Source organism: Miniopterus schreibersii (genome assembly GCF_964146895.1).
Source record: "Miniopterus schreibersii genome assembly, chromosome: 6".
NCBI classification, from domain to species: Eukaryota; Metazoa; Chordata; class Mammalia; order Chiroptera; family Miniopteridae; genus Miniopterus; species Miniopterus schreibersii.
Window position 1 is genome coordinate 82,548,930 of NC_138107.1, and position 22,471 is coordinate 82,571,400.

General features: G+C 44.8%; 1 protein-coding gene across 1 annotated transcript in view; it reads left to right on the top strand.

The window, feature by feature from the left end:
• ESR1 (estrogen receptor 1) overlaps positions 1-22,471 on the top strand; it is a 269,720-nt gene that overhangs the window by 57,355 nt on the left and 189,894 nt on the right. The window contains exon 2 of the mRNA XM_081140673.1: positions 18,238-18,759. Within this exon, the coding sequence (XP_080996799.1) occupies positions 18,308-18,759 (452 nt within the window). The 5' untranslated portion in view covers positions 18,238-18,307. The remainder of the gene's footprint in view (positions 1-18,237; positions 18,760-22,471) is intronic.

The following is a 22,471-nucleotide window of genomic DNA, read 5'->3' on the forward strand; positions in this document are numbered from 1 at the left end:
TTAAAAAAAATAAAGACATTTATCAGTTGTTGATTTTTTAAGATCTCTGAACATAATGTATGTTCATTTAGAAAGATGAATACAGGAAATATTAAATATAAAGAGACAAGCATTGTGTGTATTTTTATAAGCCCTTTTTTCACTTTATATAAAATAGTGAGTCCATTTTTGAACAAATTATTTTTAAGAATAGTATCATAATTGAATGTTATAAAGGAATTTCTTCATGGATCGTGGTTTATTTAGCTGTTTCCCCATGAACAGACACTTGTTTTCTCAGTTTACTTCCCAGTTTGTATTGCTACTTCAATGAACACCTCTGTTTGTTGTCTTAGTGTGTCTCTTAGATTAGTTCCTTAAGGTAAACAATTTTAAGAGTATAAATATGAGTACGACTCTTGATAAACGCCTGCATACTTCCCTCCAGCAATGTGCACACCAGTTCAGAAGTGCGGGGGGCAGTGCCCATTTCATCACTGTCTGTTAGGCTGGCTGCCTTCTAGAAATCACGCTGCCCTGGCGTATGGCTCTCCTCCAGGCAGTCACTTCTTTAAACGCAGGAAGGGAACGTGTAAATGGACAATTAGACCTGACCAAGTGTGGGAAAACGAGGGTAAATCAAAGGCAGCTGAAACATTAATTACCCCTCCGTTGCTGCCCCCCTCCCGTCCATGCTTCCCCCAATAACCTACATCCACTCACTGAAATTTGAAATAAAACGTAACCTTATTTTCTATGACACTTGAGATTGCTGAGCTGGTGGCGCGTTTGCACGAGTTTTATTGCAACACGGACTGACTTCAGTGCTCCAGCCCACGGCTTTCCTGAGTCACCCCGCAGCAGCCTGCATGTCATCCTGCGTCCCCAAAGGCCACTACAATGGCTTGCGCAGAAACTTGTGCTGGGCTGAGGGGGCAAGTGGTGGCTGACATCCAGCCCTAATCTGGTCCCCAACTAAAGCACCTTTGCATGGGGCTGTGTGCCTGGACCAGGGACACACACTCTGCCGGTTCCCACAAAGGCAGGGGCCCCTTGTCCGTCTCTCCCTCCTCCCTCCCTGAGGAGCTGTGGGCTGTTTTGCTGCCTGGATCAGGCCTTTAGGGGCTGCTGGTCTGTGCTGGGCAAGGTGGGTAGAGAAAACCCTCTTGGGGCGGTGGGTGGGTGCCTCAGGAGCCCTGGGTGTAGACAACCCGAGTGGGCCCATTCCATAGCAGTCTAACAGGAAGTGGAGTCAGGAACCCTTTATGAGTCTAGTTGGAAAGTAATTTCATATTTCCCTTTTCATACACATGTTTTTATGTGTGCGTTTATATTAGCATTTTATTGCAGAACAGTTTGAGATGTGTAGGGAAACACCCAGTGTGACAATACATAGACATTGCTATGGTCTATTTATTACAATTAAGGAACCCATCCTGATATATTAACTAAAGTCCATGCTTTATAGTAATTTCCTTAGTTTTTACCTGATGTACCTTTCTCTTTCAGTATCCAGGACACCATATGACATTTTGCTCTTATGTCTTGGCTGTAACACTGAGACTTTCCTTCTCTTTGGTGACTGTGACAGTTTAAAAAAATATTGGTCAGGTGTTTTGTAGCATGTACCTCAATTGGGATTTGTCTGATGTTTTCCTAATGCTTAGAATGGGATTATGTTTTTTGGGGGGAAGGAAGAACACAGAGGTGAGATGCTATTCTCATTACATCATATCAAGGGTATATGCTATCAACATGATTTATGGCTATTGACGTTGACCTTGACCGTGTGGCTGAGATGGTGTTTGTCAGGTTTCTTCCCTGTAAGGGTACTCTCTCACCTCCCTTCCATACCATATCCTTTGGAAGGAAGCCCCTGTGCACAGGGCGCTCTTAGAGCCCACGTGGGGAGTTATGCCCTCCCCTTGGGGGTGGCGTATGTACCTACGTTATTTGGATTTTACGTGGGACATTTGTCTGTTCTCCTTCCTCCTTCATCTTAAATGCTTCACGGTGGCCTAGACTTTGGTTTGGATTGTGATCTAATCTAATATTTAGGGATCTCAGCCCAACACTCGAACTAAACGGCTCCATTTTAACTTTCTGTGGTTCAGCTTTTTAACCTATTGACCATCAAATCACTTAGCTCCGTTAATAAAATGACTGAAATGATGAGGCCAGTCTTTCTACCACCAGGAGTCTCCATTGCGTCATCCTGAATTGATTCCTAAACTTAGTCTCCACCTTCAAGGGGTTTGTAATGTTACTTGGCAAATTGGTTTTATAATGGAAATTTCTGGACTGTATAAAAGACTGTATAAGATTGGATATCATGAGATTTCCCAAAGGTATCAATATAAGTAGTGAATGCTATGAATGATCACAAGGGGTTGACGGTAGTTGAGTAGAACTGTTACATCTGGTCATGAATGGAGAGAGGACCTCCAAGCCAGGTGACCCATTGCTCTTTGTGTGGTATTGGGGGACCTTGAATCCACTCTGTTCATATCTCTTGACTCTGAATCTGTGGTCACTGGGCCACATATAACAGAGTTCCTGGGGGTCATGAGGAGAAGTTCATACTGTGGATGGAGCTGGGACTCAAGGATCTCAGAGGAGACTCAGTGTAACTAAGTAGCATTAAGAGCCTATGCTGAGCTGTTAGGGCAAGGCTGGGACACTGGAGACACGTGGCTTTCAGGGCATCTGCTGATGAGAACATGTCTTCTTGCCCTATGCTTCTGGAGAAATGGATATTATTTTATATTTCTGATAGTAATGAACACCTGGTAAATACTATATGACTCAAAACCATAGGCAAAACATTGAAAAAGCCTTTTATCTACATGAAACTAGACAACAAGGAGTAATTTCATTCATTCATTCATTCATTCATTCATTCATTCATTCATTCTCTTCCAATATATCTACTGAGCACCAAGTATGTGCAGGCAGTGTGCTAGGGCTGCAAGCATCTCAAAAGCTAGTAAGAAACATGACACTAAAACAACATGTGTAATTCAAAGAAAAATCCTGTTGTAGTAAGTTACTACCCACTCCCCACAGAGAATTAAATCTACTTGGTTAAGCTGTTAATTTTAGATCCATGTACCTGTAATATAAAAACCCTTTTTTAAAAAATATTAGGGGAATAGGATGTTATCTTTAATGAGAAGCTATTTAATTTTCTCATAATTGATTTCTAAAAATTCAGAATAGAGTATGTTTAACTGTGGAAAGAACTCTGTATAAAACCTGTGATGTTTATGATATGGATCAGAAAACTTATAAATACATAACAATAGGGTTTTCTTCTAATATAAAAACAACTATTTGGCTTCTTTTGTAAAAATGAAAAACTATAAATATAAAACCTCTTCTTTCATCAGAAATATGTTGAAGATCACATCACAAGCATTGCTTTCCTGCCTCTTATTGGAACCCACAATCTCTAATTCTAGCGGTTATATTTATTAATATGGAATCAAGGGAAACACTAAAAGAGATGGTTGAAAAAAATTGGGTGATCTGTGATTTCAAGTTTACTGATGATTTTGTTCATAAAGGGGTTTCAAATGAGACTGTGGACACATTTGCTGTCTGCGCCCCAAACAGTTTAGCTGTGCATCAAAGCGTCTGGACTCCCGATCTTTGACAGTCTGCTTCAAAATACTTCCCTTTATTTTTATGAAGGCTGCAGCACTTTTCCTGACATGGCAGCCAGGATTTTGTCAACAACCTACCACTTATTTACAGAGGTTTAAACCTGATGTTGGATATTTACTTGTGCTGTACAATGCCTCAGCGGGCACCGTGGAAGGCGGTTTGCAATGGGTCTGAAAACATTGTAAAATGGTAAAATCTGGCATTTCAACAATTTATTCCAAAACCACACTGGAGCCATAGTGAGTTTCTGTTTTTCAAGTATACATAGCTTGCTTCTGGTGTTAATGTTCTATGCCACATCTAAGGTGCCACTGTGCATGGTTATTTTTTATCCTCAGGGAAACAGTCCTGATTTGTACGGAATTTCAATGATGTTGTCTTAAGTAAACTGTTATTTTGGAATGGAAGTAAGTAAGCATGCCTTCAACAGCAGCTCTTTATTTCATCTAAAACCTGTGGGCCCCCAGCTGGTGTGGCTCAGTTGGTTGAGCGTCACCCCAGGCACCAAAAGGTCGCCGGTTCGATTCCAGGTCAGGGCACAAGCCCTGGCTGCAGGCTCCGTTCCTGGTATGGGGTGTGCAAGAGGCAGCTGATTGATGTTTCTCTCTCTCTCTCTCCCTCTCCTTCCCCCCTCTCTCAAATCAATAAAAACATATTTAAAAAAACAAAACAAAAAACCTTCGGGCCATACTACTCTGCCCTTTATCAAACTTTTTGTTACCTTTAGTGTATTATTTAGCTTGTGCTTCTGGAAAAATAATGGTGGAGACAGGCAAGAGGAATATGCATTTCTTGCATTATTGCATTTAATCTTTGCAATAACCTTTGGGTTAGGAACTGTCCCAGCTTTATAGATCCAAAGCCTTTAATTTGTCCAATTCACACAACCTCTAGTTGGTAGAGCTAGTATTCAGACTCAACGTGAAAAGATGCTCAGCCTCCATCACAGTTAGCAAGTTCAAATTAAAAGTGCATGGAGAGTGGGTGTTCAAATTATACAGCTGCTATCGAGGGCATTTTGGCAACAACTACTAAAATTAATCATGCATATATTTACTCCTGCGAGAACTGACTTATGTACAATGTTACTAATTGTAGCATTGTTGATAATTGCAAATGATTGGGGAGAACCTTAATTGCCATTAATGGAGAACTGGTGAAATAAATTATGGTTCTTCCACACAATGGAATACTATGCAGTCATAAAAAAGGGAAGATATTTATGTAGCAAAACAGAAAGATATCTAAGTGTTATTGTTGATGAAAACAAAAAAACATGACACAAAACAGGGTACATATTACTATTTTTTAAAAGGATGTGGGAGAGAGCGAGTGCTATATGCTTGGAATATCTTTGGAAGAAAACTTGAAATATCTTTGGAAAGGAGAGGAGGGAGATGATTTCTCAATATGGCTTCAGAAATGTCTTTTGATGTTTAAAACACAAACTGCCTTATATATTTGAAAATAAATAAAATAAAAATTTTAAATGAAATAAAATCTGTAAAGTACGTGGTAGGTGCTCAATGAATGCCAACTGCATTTACCTTAGGCCTCTGAGAAGGCTTAGAGGCATCAGTTAAAAAGTAACTCTAGAAAAAGGATGTTTTGGGATGATTTGGTGGTTGTTGAACTAATCTGAAAGAAAAGTCTCCAAAACTAATGATCGTGCTCATACTGAACTAGCTCAGAGTGAACAGAAATAGTTTTCCCCACCAACCCAACTTGAAATCTGGGCACCCCATCACAATGGAGGCGTGAGAAGGTTGTGTTGAAGAAGAGGTGTCAGTGATTGGGGCTGCTGAAAAGAGAGGCCAAGGGACCTGAGGATACATACATAAGAGAGAACAAATTGGCTGTGCAGGCATTCTTTTCTGCTGTGAGTTTTGATTAGGATTCTGGGTCTCAATTCTATGACTTATGTTGATTAGGGCTGGCTGCAAAGACCTCAGAGAAGGGGCAGGCTTGCAAACAGACGGGGAACAGCCAGAGAGTAACGAGGGTAGGAAATTGAGGACAGGGTGAAAGAAGGGGGGAAAAAGTCACATTGTGTACAATTTAGCCATTTATTAGCATTTGGCATAAAAGTTTGTGGAATTATTTCCTTTCTTTGTATTTACGGTGGAAAAAAAGGCTGCTGGGAAATGTCACTAAAGTAATGTCTTTATCTGAGAATCAACCAAGAGTTTGCCACCGAGTTCTTCTGAGTTTTTGAGTGTTTATAATGTTATTCCCCCAAATATTTACAGTTCTCTTAAGAGGCTACGGCTTTTCAGAAGGCTAGCACTTTTTTAGTATAAAGTGGTTTCCTTGATGAGTATGTTAGCAAAATAGAAAGGCATTTAATGTCTTTCTAAATAGATTCTCTTGGAAATTGAAATGCATCCAATAAAGTGAAGCAATTAATTGTTTTGGTTAAAGGTATTATGTTTGCCACTTTGTACAATTAACAAATACAGAAAGGATTTAACATTTGTGGGTTGTTTTTTAGCTAGAAAGGTAAATTCAAATGATATGGATATAAAAGCCAGACCTTAATGAACTCTCTTCCAAGGAGTAATGAATGGGAGGGAGATAACTTATTTCTCCATGTTTTATAAGACAAGTCATTTCTCTGAACACAGTTGTTTTAATGTTTGTAACTTATGTTCTCAAGCCCTTCCTCAATTTATTTATTAGTAATTTGAAAATGTGAAAGTGTTTTGTGTTTTCCAAAGATCTGGGGATTTTTAAGACTAAGAATGGCCTTCTGAGCCACCAAGATTACATGTTGATTATGCTGATCATGGCTCATACGAAAAGGAGACAGAATGCAGTATCCACATGGAGAGACTGGGGCTGGGCTAGAAAGAACGCTGCTCTCTATGTTTGGAGACCCAGATTCCAGTCCAGGTCCTCTGAACTAGACCTTCAGCAAGTATAACATTTGACAAGTCTCCTATGCCTTTCTGGGCCTCAGTTTCTTCATAAATACAATAAAAAAATTGGACTTGACAATAAAAAGGCTGTCAATTCTCATAGCTCATCATAAGGTAAGAAATCTGGGTTGCCCTAGAAAGTGTGAATCTGCTTCCAATTTTTCTCTAGGCTCTGGTTCTGCATTCTAGTCATTATATTCGCCCCTTTTGTGTTAAGCTATTGAGGACGTCAGCTAAAAATGCAAATGGCATATCTTGCAGGGGTTTATACATTCATTATTCAAATAATATTTACTGGGGGCCAACTATGCATCAGACATTGTACTAAGTAAGGGACTCATGACTTGGGAAAAAATGGTCTCTGTGTTTCCTTTTAAAAATTTATAGGTTAGTGGCAAGATACAGAGAAATACACAGGAAATTCCAACAGCATAATAAGAACCATTACTGAGGATTTTCAAAAAGCTATAGGCATTCATAGGAGAGAAACCCAATAGGAAATCAAGGAAGGCTTCCTGGTGGCCGTGATGTCTCAAAGGAGACTCGAAGAATGGGTAGGAAAAAGTCAGATCACAAGGGATGAGAGGACGTTTCCAGGCAGAGTGAACCACATATGGAAACATTTAGACTCAGAGTCTGGAGGGTTTGAGGAACCTGAAGTGATTCAACATGTCAGGAGGACAGCACCTGTGGCAGGTGGGTGGGGATTCTGGAGAAATGAGAATAATAATTTGAATTCTTTGCTCTTGAGGTAGATTACTCTTCCTGCAAGGTGAAGAATAAACAGTGGAAGAAAAAGGCTTGAGGCACGTTTTAGAAGAGCATAAAATAATAATGGTGATGAGAAAAGGGAGTATACCCCAGTGAGATCAAGGAAACAGAAATAAAACACGATTTGATCGAATGAAGGGAATGAGAAAGAAAACCAATGCTGAAGGCTGGCGTTTTCTTGGTTTGCAGTTACTGAACAGCGGTGCGATCTGCTAATATAGGAAACAGAGGGAGAATTAGGTCTGGGGGAAAGATAAGTTAATTTTGGATCAGTTGAGCTTCAAATGGCTAACACGTAATAGTTGCTTCATTAATGTCATTGAGTGAGTAAACATACGAGTAAAAATGTCTAATGGGCATCTGGAAATGTGGATCTCCTGGCCAGCAAAGACGCCTTGGCTGGAGACTTGTATTTTTAAGTTTACAGGGGAAACTTAGAACCCTGGGAGTGGTTGTGATCCTTCAGAGGCAGAAGTTTAGGGGAGACAAGAGGGCCTAGGGGCTGACCCCAGAGGAATACCAACACCTGAGGGCAGACAGAGGCAGAGATGCTCTCAGAAGAGGCTGATGAGGTGAGGACATTAACATAGGACTAAACACTAAGCTCCTAGAGGTAAGCTCTTTGAGGGCAGAGATGTTTGGTTTATTTTGGGCTGCCTGCTATAGACTGAATTGTGTCTCTCCAAAATTCATTCGGTGAAGCCCTAATTCCCAATGTGACTATGTGGAGATGGGCTCTTTAGGAGTTAATTAAGGTTAAATAGGGTCATAGGGTGTAGCCCTGATCCAGTAGGACTGTGGCCATCTAAGAAGAGACAGAAGCTCTCTTCACTATGTGAGGATGCAGGGACAAGACAGCAGTCTGAAAGCCAGAGTGAGTCTTCAATAGAACTCGACCATGCTTGCACCCTGACCTTGAATCTGTAGCCTCCAGATCTGTGAGAAAATAAATTCCTGTTGTTTAAGCCACTGAGTCTATGGTATTTTGTTATGTAAGTCTGAGCTAACTTAGATAGGGCCCAAATACTTAGAAAGAGTTGTGCTAAAGGAGAGTCTCATGGACTCTGATCAAGATAGTGGCATAGGTAAATGTGGTACTCACCTCCTCCCACAACCACATCAAAACTACAATTAAATTACCAAACGATCATCATTCAGAACCACCTGAAATCTGGCTAAATGGAAGTCCTACAACTAAGGAATTAAAGAAGAAGCCACATCGAGACTGGGAGGAGGGGAGCACATGAGGAATGGGCTGGTCCCATACGCACATCTGGCAGAAAAAATAGGGAGGAATATCTCAGCTGTGAAGGTCCCCCCTGAGAAGCAAGGGGTCCCAGACCACACCCAAGCCCCCCACCCTAGCCTAAGGTTCTAGTGCCAGGAAAAAAGTTTCCATAACTCTGGCTGTAAAAACCAGTGGGGACTGAGGCTGAGTGATGTGGAGGCTGCTGGAGTCCCAGGCAGTTTCTCTTAAAGAGCCCATGCATTGACTTAATCAGACTCACATCCTCTGAGCTCCATCACTGGGGCAGCTGCTTGAAAAGCACCAGAGACATAGGGGGAAGAACTGAATCATCTGGCATCAGGTAGACAGCTGGGGGTGGGTAGCTTTCTCCCAAACAGAAGGGCTGGCAGAGGCCATTGTTTCTTTGATGAACCCTCCCCCCACAGAGCAGGCAGGTGGCTACCATATCTGAGACTCTCCATCAACCTAGCTAACACTCAGTGGCTTAAACAACAGGAATTTATTTTCTCACAGATCTGGAGGCTGGAGGTTCGAGATCAGGGTGCCAGCATAGTCAAGTTCTATTGAAGACTCACTCTGGCTTTCAGACTGCTGTCTTGTCCCTGCATCCTCACATAGTGGAGAGAGCTTCTCTCTCTTCTTAGAAGGCCACAGTCTAATGATTAGCCCCACCCTAATGATTCCCTGAGACCCCATCCCAGCCAACTTGTTGACCCACCCAAGGGGTTTTTAGAAGTTTTCCCATAGGAATGGCCTGTCTTGGCTCATGCTTCAGATTTTCCTAAAATCTCTCAAAGAAGCAGCATCTGGCCTCAGAATGCCCTATATCTCTTGCTAAATGACCCCAGGCCCAGCACTAGCAGCAGCTGGTCTGGGTTCACAACTTGGCCTCACCTGGGCACTTCCAAACCCAGCACGAGTAGCAACCATCTGCTGATAGCTTTGTGGCTCGTGCCTGGTAGCTGTGGGTAGAACACAGGTGGTGGCTGACCTTGGCTTTCACCTGCCAGGAGGCCCCAGAGCCAGTGCACTCAGTGTACAGCTTCAGACCACATTGAAGCACCACCATCCAGCCACCTCCACAAGTCACCCCTGCACAGCTGATACTCCACAGTAGTCGTGGTAACAGCCAGTCCTTGCAGCTGATTAGCTTGGGGGTAAATCCCTCCCATCGACGTGCCAACAGTAATCAAAGCTCAACTACACCAAGAGAGTGTACACAGCCCATATGGGGGAGCTCCTTGAGTGCCCAGCTTGAGTGATCAGGGAGGATGTGCTACTGGACCCTACAGAACACCTACTAGGATATGTAGCAGCTCTACATAATACATAGAAACAAACACAAGGAGACTGCCAAAATGAAGAGACAAAGAAACAGGTCCCAAACAAAAAAAAAACACACAGAACAAAACACCAGAAAAAAACTAAACAAAGTGGAGACAAGCAATCTATTAGATGCAGAGTTTAAAACACTGGTTACAAGGATGCTCAATGAATTTAGTGAGAACTTCAACAGCATAAAAAATGACTAGTCATAAATAAAGGATACACTAACTGAAATTCCCATAATAGGAAATCAGCAGTGGGAAGATGAAGCCAAGAATCAAATCAGCACTCTGGAATATAAGGAAGCAAAAAACACCCAATCAGAAGAGCAAAAAGAAAAAAGAATTAAAAAAAAAAAAATGAGGATAGTGTAAGGAGCCTGTGGGACAACTTCAAGTGTACCAACATTCATTTCATGGGGTTGCTGGGAGGAGAAGAAAGAGAGCAAGAAATTGAAAACCTACTTGAAAATATAATGATAGAAAACTTCCCTAACTTGGTGAAGGAAATATACATATAAATTCAGGAAGTGCTGAGAATCACAAACGAGATGAACCCAAAGAGGCCCACACCAAGACACATCATAATTAAAATGCAAAAGGCTTAAGACAAAGAGAGAATCTTAAAAGCAACAAGAGAAAAGCAATTAGTTACTTACAAGGGAGCACCCATATGACTGTCAGCTGATTTCTCAACAGAAGCTTTTTAGGCCAGAAAGGATTGGCAAGACATATTCAAAGTGATGAAAAGCAACCAAGATTACTCTCCCAAGCAAAGCTATCATTTAGAATCGAAAGGCAGATAAAGAGCTTCCCAGGTAAGAAAAAAACTAAAGGAGTTCATAACCACTAAACCAGTATTACATGAAATGTTAAAGGGTCTTCTTCAAGTAGAAGAAAAAAAAAGATAAAAAATATGAACAATAAAATGGCAATAAATACATATCTATCAACAATTGAATCTAAAAAAACAAAATAAACAAACAAGTAGAACAGAAACAGACTCATAGACACAGAGAACATTTTGACGGTTGCCAAATGGGAGGGGTTGTTGGGGATGGGTAAAAAAGGGGACGGGATTAAGAAGTACAAATTGGTTGTTACAGAATAGCCATGGGGATGTAAGGTACAGCATAGCAAATATAGTCAGTAATATTCTAATAACTCTGTATGGTGTCAGGTGGGTGCAAGATTTATTGGGTTGATCACTTAGTAAGTTATGCAATGTCTAATCACTGGCGTGTGCACCTGAAACTAATATAATAATGTATGTCCACTGTAATTGAAAAATAAAAATGATTTAAAATTACAAACAGAGTCTCCTGCTATCCCTGAGGGACTAAGCCACGACAAATTCTACAGCTGCATGGGAATGAATTCTCCCAAAACCCCTGCGAGCTTGGAAGAGGACCCCAACTTCACATGAGATCACAGCCCTGGCTGACTGCTTGGCTGCTGCCTGTGAGACCTTGGGCAGAGATCAAGCTGAGCTGTGCCTGGACTCCTGACCCACCCGAGCTGTGAGATAATAAATATATGTTGTTTCAAACTGGGCATATGTGGCAGTTTGTGATGCAGCAGAATACTAATATACTAAGGAAAAAAAAAAGAAATGCTCACCGTAAATAGTAGGTAATCAGTATTTTTTGAGTGAACTGAGTAAATGAGTCATTCCTTGGCATAGTCCTAAATGTATCACTTTCTTGAGAGAATGTGATTGTAACTGAGGGGGCTGGAGAAGGGGGAGAGAGGGACATTGGCTAGCATGGGGGTCCCTGGGTGGTTAGGGAGAGTGGGAGGGAGTCAGTTACCCAGATGAGTTTGTTAACAAGTAAGAAGAAAGGCCTAAAAAGGCTTAAAATGTATGAATCTCTTTTTTTTTTTAACCACTTGACTAGGGTTGGTTCTGTATTTGGGCAAAGTAGGTTCTTGGTTGATTACGTGTGTGTGTGTGTGAATAGTCCTATCTATTCAAATAGATAGGACTATTTGAATCAACATGGATTTGGATATTGCTCTCTACAGAGAAATAAAATACCCAAAGCTGGCAATGAGATTCCTCAAGTAAACAACAGATAAAGGGAGGAAGAGGCACACGGTGTAATAATAATTGAAATAATTGGAATTCTTTTATCACGCGTGGCACTTATAGTGAAAGTACTTTCTAAATTGTCTTCTGCCACATGCAATATAGATAAGTTATATAAAAAGATTCCACAATATCAAAAAAATTAGTTTTTAAAGAAAATGTAAGATGAAAGCTACTAAATTCTATTAAGCTGGTAAATTAAATCTGAACCACTCATCGCTTCACAATGAAGAGTATCCATTCTGCTTGACAACCAAAAATTCAAGCTATCTCCATCAAGCCCTGGGTAGAAGCCAGGAAATAGCATCAAGGTCCCAGGCTTTGAGAAAGTAAGGATCTTGGGTTTGATTCTTGGCTTCTAAATCATTAAAAAAATATATTTTTTGGAGTGGGGGTGGAAAGAAAAGGCTGTTTAAGAATTTGATTCCATTTGGCTTGTTATTAACTTGCATCTTTGCTGGTTTAGGTAACATTTGATCATGTAAAGCCTGTTATTATGAAAAAGAGAAGACTGTTAGAATAATTCTGCGGCCTTGAGGGCGCTATTCCCAGTAGAGGGGTGTGACTGAGAGAAGGATATCTCTGTACCTTGATGCCCTGGCAAAGCCACAAACCCAGTACCTGGTTGTTTGTGCCATTGGTTGGACATGGGGTCTATGTGGTCCCCACTCAGCTGGGAGGCAAACTACATCTGTGGTGATGGAAGTGAGAAGAGTGGTTGCCTGTAGGGGCTAGGGGTTCGCTAGAACAGGCATGAAAGAAGTTTCTCGAAGTGATGGAAATGCTCTATGATTTCACCAAGATAGTTGTCATATGGGCATATCCATCAAATTCTATACGAAAGATATACACGTCACTGCATATAAATTTTATCTCATAAAGCAAAAATCAAAGGTCAGTTGAAAAGTCTATGAGCTAATCAAAAGCCCTTCAAACAAATAGGATGAAACTATTTTTAAAATGAAAAGGAAATTCTTCATTTTTCTTCCACTTTAGGGGAAAAGAGATGGTGTCAAATAAATGCAGTAGGACAAGCTCCCAAACAGCATTTATAATAAAAATAATAGCTAGACCTTCATATCTCAGAGTGGAGGAACCATTTCTAGGAGTATAAACTATTTTGGAAACATTTCTACATTTATTTTTTCATGTTTCTGTTGGAGGAATAATGTTTTTGTAAATGTAAAAAGCTTTTAATGGAGCTAGAGCAGAAACTATGTTTGGTCATAGTATTATCTGGTTCTGAACTAAAAATTCAGGGCTCTCTTGTGAATCACGCTGCCAAGAATTGCAGGCTTAATCCTTGAGATAGTATGAATTTGAATTTTGACTTTATGGCCTGAGTCAATTTGAGGGTACAAAGATAATTTTTTTTTTTTTTTAGCAAAAACGGTTTTGAAAATGGTAGAACATTACATGGAAAGTTAGCTTTTGGAGATGGTTCTCCAGGTAGATGTAATATTATTTTATTCTTTTAAGTATTTGGATTCATACATTAGCCAATCTTCAATGACCTCATGTGACCGGACGCAGTGCTAGGAGCTCAAAGAATCCCCAAATAGCTCTCTGCATGCCCTGTTCTCAAGGGGCTTCTGAGAAGGGTGAGGGGATGACAAATACAGGGTGGGGCAAAGGTAGGTTTACAGTTGTTTGTATGGAAAATAATACAATAATTAATAAATCATAATGCGAGAATAAACTCTGTTTCGCATACTCACGAAGGCAAATGTACTTCTGCCCCACCCTGTATAATAATAACTAATTCAGGAAAGAATGCAATAAATGCATGAGAAATTCCATGAGAGTTCGGAGGAGAGGAAGTTCCCTCTGAATAAGAAAGGCATTATGGACATGGTGGCATTTTGGCTAGACCTTCGAAAGTCGTATGCTTTCCCCTGACAAGCCAGCAAAGTTGGGGGTGGGGTGGGGTCAGGGGCAGAGAGAAGGTCATCGGGAAAGCACTGAGCGCTTGGAGTCTCGAGTTTGCATTTGGTTGAAGGACCAGCTGCACATGGAGCAGATACACTGGGCAGGATTCATTCACGGGAAGAAAGGGGGGCCCGAGCTCCTGGGGAAGCATGAGCTGGGGCAAGGGTGGAGCAGGTAGAAGAAGGTGGATCCCGAAGCAGTGACACCAAGGAAATACGAGGCAGCAGGATCTAGGGAGGAGTGGGAGCAGGGAAGAGGCAGAGTCCGTAGCAGGCTCTTCCCACCACCACGAGCTCTTACAAACTGGAGCGCCCGAAGGAGGGTGACGGGCAGAGCAAAGGGCAGGTGGCCCAGCTAGAACGCTCAGCAACTGGGAAGCCCTCAGGGAAGACCGTGAGGCTTTCATCTGGGGACTGCAGGGACAGGGAAGCTGTTCACAGGCTGGGTTGGTTGGGAGGAACACCATGCTTTGGGGGGGAGGGGAGATGAATCATGTTTTGAACAAGCTGGCAATGCCCAGGAGACCACTAGGAAAGTGCGTCTGGAGATAGACTCCGCGGGGGAGCTCGAGAAGGACACCTGACCTTTCTTGACCCGTGTGCCCTCGAGTCACAGCCGGGGTGAGCACATGCACAGGACAGCGTAGAGGGGGAGCCTGGAGAGAGCCAGAAGTGCTGGAAGGAAGCTGGCAAGGTGCGGCACTCCCCCTCGTCCCCACTGTCACCAAGCCGGGGGACAAACCTTACCAAGAAGGGGAAGAGACTGTAATGGAGAAAAAATGTTCAAGAAAACTGCCTTGTTGGGTATTTTGATTGTTAGTCTCCACACTTAGGAGTCTGTCGGCCTCTTATCCTTCCTCTGCTCAGGGAGAATATTGGTGATTCTCCTTCCTCCAATGTTCCTTCTTTCGTCCCTCCTGTCTTCCCCTCTCCTCCCCCCTTGTGCATTCTTGTTTATTTTGGATTGACCTTGAGCACGGGTGGCCACTGCTCATCTAAAGGGGGAGTCAGGGTGCCCACTGTCACCTACAAGGAGTAACTGTCTTTCTTTCCAGTATTTGTCTTTAGTGCTGATTGAGGAGCGAGGGCTTCTGTGCTCCAACATTGCAATACTTTAGGTCTTTCATAGCAGGAAATATATATTTGCAGTATGACATCACTAACATTTTTGTAACTTTTAAAACTTTTTACTTGTTTCTTTGTACTGGTCTCAAGAGCCGCTCATAAATCTCTCTGTAACTGCATGGGGTCCCAGGGCCAGAGACTGGCCACTCCTGGCATTGTGATTAGTCATTTAATACCCAAGACAATGACTAATGTCTGGCAACAGAATCTCCATTAGGAGTCACGAGTCCTGGGACCCTGGGCAAAGGCACCCTGGGAACACCTTATTGTGGGGTCTCAGTACCATGGTCAAGAGAAAAGTTAAAGACCAGCTAGATCCACGTGGGCACCACCAGGAAAGGACAGACTCCCCTCCCCACGACCAGTGCCACTGCAGTCACAGAGCCTACAATCGGTTTAAAACAAAGGTACCCACCTTTGTCTTATCTTCATACCCCAACTTTTAATATATTTTTTTCATACGTTTACAGAAAGCAGTCATCTGAGCCATTCGTGGAAAGGTTTGTGGGTTTGGTTAACGAGGTGGAGGAGTATTACATTTCAGCTGGAAACACATCCCTAGAATGCCAAAACATTTATTCCAAAGTCTGGTTTCCTGGTGCAATCGGAGGCATGGCAATAGTGTGTCTGTTCAGAGGCTGGGGGCTGGGGCCAGCAAGGCACTCGATCCAAGTGCATCCCAGAAGGCTTTTATTGTTAAATTATATTCTTTAGGAAAAACCGCCCGTGTCACATTCTGTAAACTTGACATCCATACACTTTCGACTGGCACTCTCTGCGCCATGAGCCTATGATTTACAGCAAGCCTGTTTTCCCTCTTGCTTAGGGTGGCAGCCGAAAGCCTGGGTCACTTTCCAGGCTCCCAGGGTAAAGAGCAAAGGGGGCCGGAGTGCTGCTTCCCCCCAAGAACACCGACTGGGGCTGTGCCATCCTGCTCTCCAGGAGCAGACAGCAGGCTTCTGCCCAGCCCTCCCTGCCATTCATCTAGCTGCGAGCAGCAGCCCCGCTTCGGTGTCTGCGGGAGGGGCTGCCAAGTGCCCTGCCTACTGGCTGCTTCCCGAATCCCTGCCATTCCACACACAAGCATCCACACGCGCTCTGCCTCGCGCGCACACGGAGCCACGCGCGTTCCTCCCTTCCCTCTCACTGTCCTCGGCTCTTGACTTCTGCGAGCCCATGGAACCCTTCTGGAAAGATGCGCTCGATCCAGCAGGGTAGGATTGTTTTCCTTTCTCTCTTCGCAGCTTTCGCATTTTGAGAAAGCAACTTACCTTCCTGGCCAGTGTCTGTATCCTGGCAGGGAGACGAGGGTCTGCTGCTTGCCATGGGTTTTTGTGTGCATCTCCGTTTGCTTTCAGGACTTGTAGGATTCTTTGTGTAATTTCTATAGAATTTGGCAGATTCAGATTGGTGAAGAGCCCTATGAAGTGCTTTTGCATGGGTTTAAAAAAAGACATTTGAAAATTGAAAGTGTGATTTACGGGAACGAAATCATCTGCAAAAAAAAAAATTGCTTTGGAAAGTAATGGTTGCTGGTCATAAAGAGAAATATCTGTGATTCACTTAATGTGGTGTTAACCCTTTCTTTGCTTACGATCTATAGTTATTGATGCCAAGTTCAATTTTGGCTTCATGTTAAATCAGCTACATCTGCATATTGTCTCCAAATGATCTGTCTGTTCTTATAATTAGGTGAAATGTGTACTTATTTGTATACAGAGATCCAAAAATATTACCATTAGTAACAGCAACCTTGACATTTATAATATATGGCCTGAACATTTTGTTAGGTACTATGTTGAGTGTTTGGGATAGAAATTAAAGCAAAGTATTAATAGTTGTATCAGCCTATTGGACTGGGGCAAAGGAAGTTTTTTAAAAGTACTAACTATCCAAGATTATAGGAGCATAATATTATGTGTGTGTGTATGTGTATACATATATATCACCATATATATGGTGGGTGTGCCTTAGCTTTTAATTCAGTTCAAAACTTTTCTCTATTTTTTTTTTCTCTTCTGGATGTTAGATTCTGCATGTCCCAGCCCATGTGAACTGAGAAGGTCCAATTGTACGATTAAAGAACAGAAATGTATTCTTGCATTTTAAAATTTGTGGGTAGACCAACAGTGTGACATAATTGCCAAAGATGTGGTTAATGACCTGAGGTTACCTTTTGTATAAAAAGGTCGCATTTCATATTCAGTTTTCTGAAGTTTTAGTTGCATAACCTGTGAAAGGCATGAACACTCGTGTGCGCCTACCCAGAGGTTTTTGTAAATCATCATTCACAACAGGATTCCTGATGGGAGCAAATACGACACAGTGGTCCAACCCAAACATGCAAGTCGGGCTGGGAGAATCACAGAAGGTTGTGGCTGGAAGGGGCCACTTTGGGACAACTTTGCACGAGGAAACAGGTCCCTCAGCCTTCGCCTGATTGCAAAATACTGCTCTTCCTATATGAACACCTTGAGTCTCCGCCTCCCTTGCCCCAGATGCCTCCTCTCGGTCCCTGCAGCTGCTGCTAAATTTAGCTGTCTGTGGCTGGCTGCGCGCACCCCATTCTATCTCCATATCTCGGTTACAGAGTGGTCCTCCCCAGGGTCACTCTTATGTACACACTACAGCTTTCCAGCCAACAAGGAGAGCGAATCCAACAGCAAGAGAGACAAACAGAGATAGACTGGAGTCTGGCACCCGGCACATAAGGCAGCGCGTTCGAGAAAACCGGCCCCTGGATTAGTCTTCCAAGTTCATTTCAAACACTGTCTTCCCTGGGCCACCTTTAGGAGATCCCTCTGCGCCTCCACCCTCCGGCAGGCAGTAAAATTCAGCCCGCATCCAGCAGCGACCAGTCAAGTTCAGGGAAGCTGCTCTCTGGGGGTCTCTCCAAAAAAAAAAAAAAACCCCCCAAAACCACGAGTTGTGCCTGGAGTGACGTTTAAGCCAATGTCAGCGCGAGGTAACAGTCCTTGGCCCGCTTCCAGCACCTTTGTAATGCATATGAGCCCGGGAGACCGGTACTTAAAGTTGGAGCCCCGGGAGTTGGCTGCGCTCGGCTGGTGTCTGGTCTCCGGGACCCAGGGGACGCGCCGGCTCCGGGACTGAGCCGAGCTCGAGTCGCAGCGCGGCGGCGGGACGGGCGCCGCGCCGCCTCTAACCGCGGGCTGTCCTCTTCTTGCAGGTGGCCCGTAGGCTGCTGAGCCCTCGGCCGCGCGGGGAGACCGTCTGCACCTTGCCCGCGGCCGCTGACCATGACCATGACCCTCCACACCAAAGCGTCCGGAATGGCCCTGCTGCACCAGATCCAGGGCAAAGAGCTGGAGCCCCTGAACCGCCCGCAGCTCAAGATCCCCCTGGAGCGACCCCTGGGGGAGGTGTACGCGGACGGCGGCAAGCCCGCCGTCTACAGCTACCCCGAGGGCGCCGCCTACGACTTCAACGCCGCGGCCGCCGCCTCCGCGCCCGTCTACTGCCAGTCGGGTCTCGCCTACGGGCCCGGGGCCGAGGCGGCGGCGTTCGGGGCCAACGGCCTGGGGGGCTACCCGCCGCTCAACAGCGTGTCCCCGAACCCGCTGGTGCTGCTGCACCCGCCGCCGCAGCTCTCGCCCTTCCTGCACCCCCACGGCCAGCAGGTGCCCTACTACCTGGAGAACGAGCCCGGCGCCTACGCCGTGCGCGAGGCCGGCCCGCCCGCCTTCTACAGGTACCCGCGCCGCCCGCCTGCGGGGCCACGTCGGGGAGGCCGCCGCGCGCCCGGCCGCGCGCGCGAGGGAGGGGGAGGGGGCGCGGGCCTGGGGAGGCGGCGGGCGGGCACCGCGCAGCCCGCAGGAGGGGGAGGGGGCGCGGGGCCCGGGGAGGCGGCGGGCGGGCACCGCGCAGCCCGCAGGCGGGGGAGGGGGCGCGGGGCCCGGGGAGGCGGCGGGCGGGCACCGCGCAGCCCGCAGGAGGGGGAGGGGGCGCGGGGCCCGGGGAGGCGGCGGGCGGGCACCGCGCAGCCCGCAGGAGGGGGAGGGGGGAGGGGGCGCGGGGCCCGGGGAGGCGGCGGGCGGGCACCGTGCAGCCCGCAGCCGGGGCCGCGGGCGCGCCACCGCCACCGCCACCGCCGCCCAGGGCTCCGCGCAGCCCCGCCCGCGCTTGTCCGTGGACCTCGCTTTGCGGAGTCAAGTTCTCTATCCTGGTGGCTAAAAAAAAAAAAAAAAAGCTCCACCCCGCTACTGTCTGCCGGAGAGTCGGATCCGAAAAACCCCGTGTGCTTCCTAACCAAACAAATATTGGAAAACCTTACAAAGCAGCAGTTATTGGCGGGGAGAAACACCCCAAAGCGAGTGAACACAGGGCGCTTTGAGTCCCCAGGACACGTCCCGCTTTGGTATTTCAGGCCGGAGGCGGCTGGGGTTCGGGGAGCTCGGTTTTATTTATTACAATTATTTAACAGTTTTGTTTTAATGGGCTCAGAAATTTTCCTTTCATCTCGAATTTGGGACTGGGCATGTGATGATGATGGTGATGTTGGTGTTGGGGGGAAGCGATTCCCAGCGTCCGCTGCCCCCCTCGCGCGCCGCGGAGGAGGGGAGAGGGTCTCCGGTTGCGGGGTTCAGGGTTACCCGGCTGGGTCCTGCCGGAGCAGGTTGCTGGCCACGACTTAGGACGGCCAGGACTTCACAGGCGCCTGTGAGTTGGAAACACGCCCCGTGGAGGCAGGAGCGTGAGAGGAACACCCCCTGCCCGCTGACCCCCGGTCCAGGCCCAGCGCGCAGGAGATGCCCGGCGGCCGAGCGCGCGCGCCCCGTGCCTTCTGCCCTCGCCGTCGCTGGGGAAGGAGCGCTGGCAGTTCAGGGCGCGCAGGGCCACTTGTCACTTAAGTGGCACATTTTTGTGCCCTTATTTTTCCCCCTGGTAGAGCATATACTTGCCTCCGCCCCCCGCCCTCCTAGTTTCCCGTGGAGAGTGTCCCCCTTCTCTTCCTGAGGGACCCGGGGGGGGGGGAGGGGTTAGGGGGTGTTTCTGGTGAATAGCTGTGCCCTGGGCCCCATGGCATGGGGGTGCCCTGGAGTGGGTTCGGGAGGCCTGCGGGGCCCACCGGCTGGGCGCTGAGCTAGGCTCCGCCTGGGTGCGCAAATGTCAGAGGCCTCCGCTCGCCCAGACCCTCTGCACGCAGGCTGGGGACCATCTCTCTTCAGTGCTCTGTCTCCAGAGATGCTCAAAGCAGCAAACGCAGGAGGAAGGTGCAGGTTGGCCCCAGAGGGTCCTGAAGGGCAGGTTCTTGGGGCGTCTGCCCCTGTGCGGTATCCTTCAGCCCGCTCCAAGGATGGGAGCGCATCCCACAGCCAAACGCGCCCAGCCCGAGTCATTGCTGAAAAGACAAGCAGCAGGCGAAATTTTCAAAACTTTAAAAAGAGCAAAACTTGACAAAGCATATTTCAACTTCATTTCACGTGTTTTATTTCGGGGTTAAAATGAAAAGAGAGAGAGAAAAAAACCAAAAACGGTTATGCTGCCCACTTAAAAAAGAAAGTATTAGAACAAAATATAGCGATTCCATCTAATTCACACACAGTTTAAAACTCCTTGACGCGAAGGAAGGCTCTGATCCGATGCGAATTCCGTAACCTTATGATGGACTCCAGAAACTATTTTCTTTTCCATTAATTTTCAGTTCTTTTATTGCAAATTAATGCCACTGAATTTCAATGGGCACTAATGAGACTGCTCCTCGGTGGATTATTTACTGCCTTGCTGATAATTACAAAGTGAGCGTGGTCAAATGAAAAGGGGACCACATTTTATTCAAAACTGTTCATCATCCCAGAGGCAAATTATTTCACTATGATGTGCCCCATTTTAAATTTTTTGCAATAGAAGATATTCGAACACTTCCGGAATAGTATAAAAAAATGACACGGAACTTTTTTTAAAAAAGTAAAAAATTCACACAAGCGGGATTCTTTGCAGAAATTCAGTTTTCGAGTGATTTTTTTCCTTTGTAGTTTGTTTCCCATAACGTCCTTTCTTTCTCGTTTGAATTCTGCATCTTATTGCCCAGGGAGGAAGAGAAGGGTCTTTGCGAGTGTTTATTGAATGTTACTATTAAATATTATTTAATATTTCCCCCCTTCCAGTTTTCCTGTTTGAAAAACACAGGGTAAAAGGAAAGAATTGATTAGACCCTTTTAGGAGACTTTACTTTTCTTCAGTAGTCATCAAAAGTTTTGGGGGCTGAAAACAGCGTTTTCAAACTGCTTGTTATGACCCAGAGGATCATGAAATCAGTTTAGTGAGTCTAGAATATTTTTTTTAAGGCATAAAATGGAAAAGAATATAATAGAAAATACCAGCATGCATAATATTTAGTAGGGTGGGTTTTGTTTCCTGAGAAATTCTTTTAATTATACATGCTTGTGTGTGTGCCGACTGTGATGTAAAATGTATTTCTTATTGGGGGTTGAGGCCAAAGAAATTTGAAAGCTATTGGCCTAAAATGTTATGTTCAGTAGAAAAAAAAAATTCAGGTAAATGCCTGGCTATTTTATTTGCACAAACCAAAAAGCTCTTTTGATTCCTTTTATTTTATTTCCCCCTCACCCCCCATAAATTAGTTGATGTCTTTAGGTCAGTTAGATTAAACTTTACCATTTTTTGAGAACTTATGCGAAGTTCACATTATTTAGCATAGGGATGCTATGGTTACTTTCTTCTAGTGGCCGCAATATGCAGCTGTATCTATGGACGAAGCAATGTAACAGATAAAACTGCCCTGGGCATGTAATAATGTGAGAAAGATTGTCACATATCCCTGCCAACTGTCATTAAGAGGGAATGTTTATAAGTAGGCAAGCTGTGACTTTGAAAGATGGGTCTGACCTACAATTTCATGATGGAGGCAACTGGGATTCATCTTATCCTGGGTTCCTTTTTAGAGCTCAGACAACTTAGGAAAGTTGGATGAAACTAAAGATGAAACTTAATTATATCCACTATGATTTTTAAAATTCTAATGAGGTATTTAATACTCCATGCTTATTTCCATTTAATTACTCAATATTCTTAAAGGGTAAATATTGCCCACATCTCCAAATTATTTGACAGCTGCACAGACCCTTTGCATCAAAGTCACTCGCGCGCGATGCCCTGGCTGCGTGACTGCTCGCTGGTGATCATTTAAAACTACTTCTTAACTTGGAACAAGGCTCATCTCTAAGGAGAGATTTTAATGGCTAATTTTCAAGTTCCCAATAATTCTTTCCTTCTATTTCGGTGATATTTTAGCACCCTTCCTTTCTGCTCTTCCTTTTTCCATTTATTTAAATCGTTACTGTTCAGCCGGCACGTTGAGTTGGTCTAAGAATAGTTTAAGGAGCCACATTTTGCCCGGAGAATGAGAGCATTTTCGGCTGAAGACGGAATCGTATCTCCAA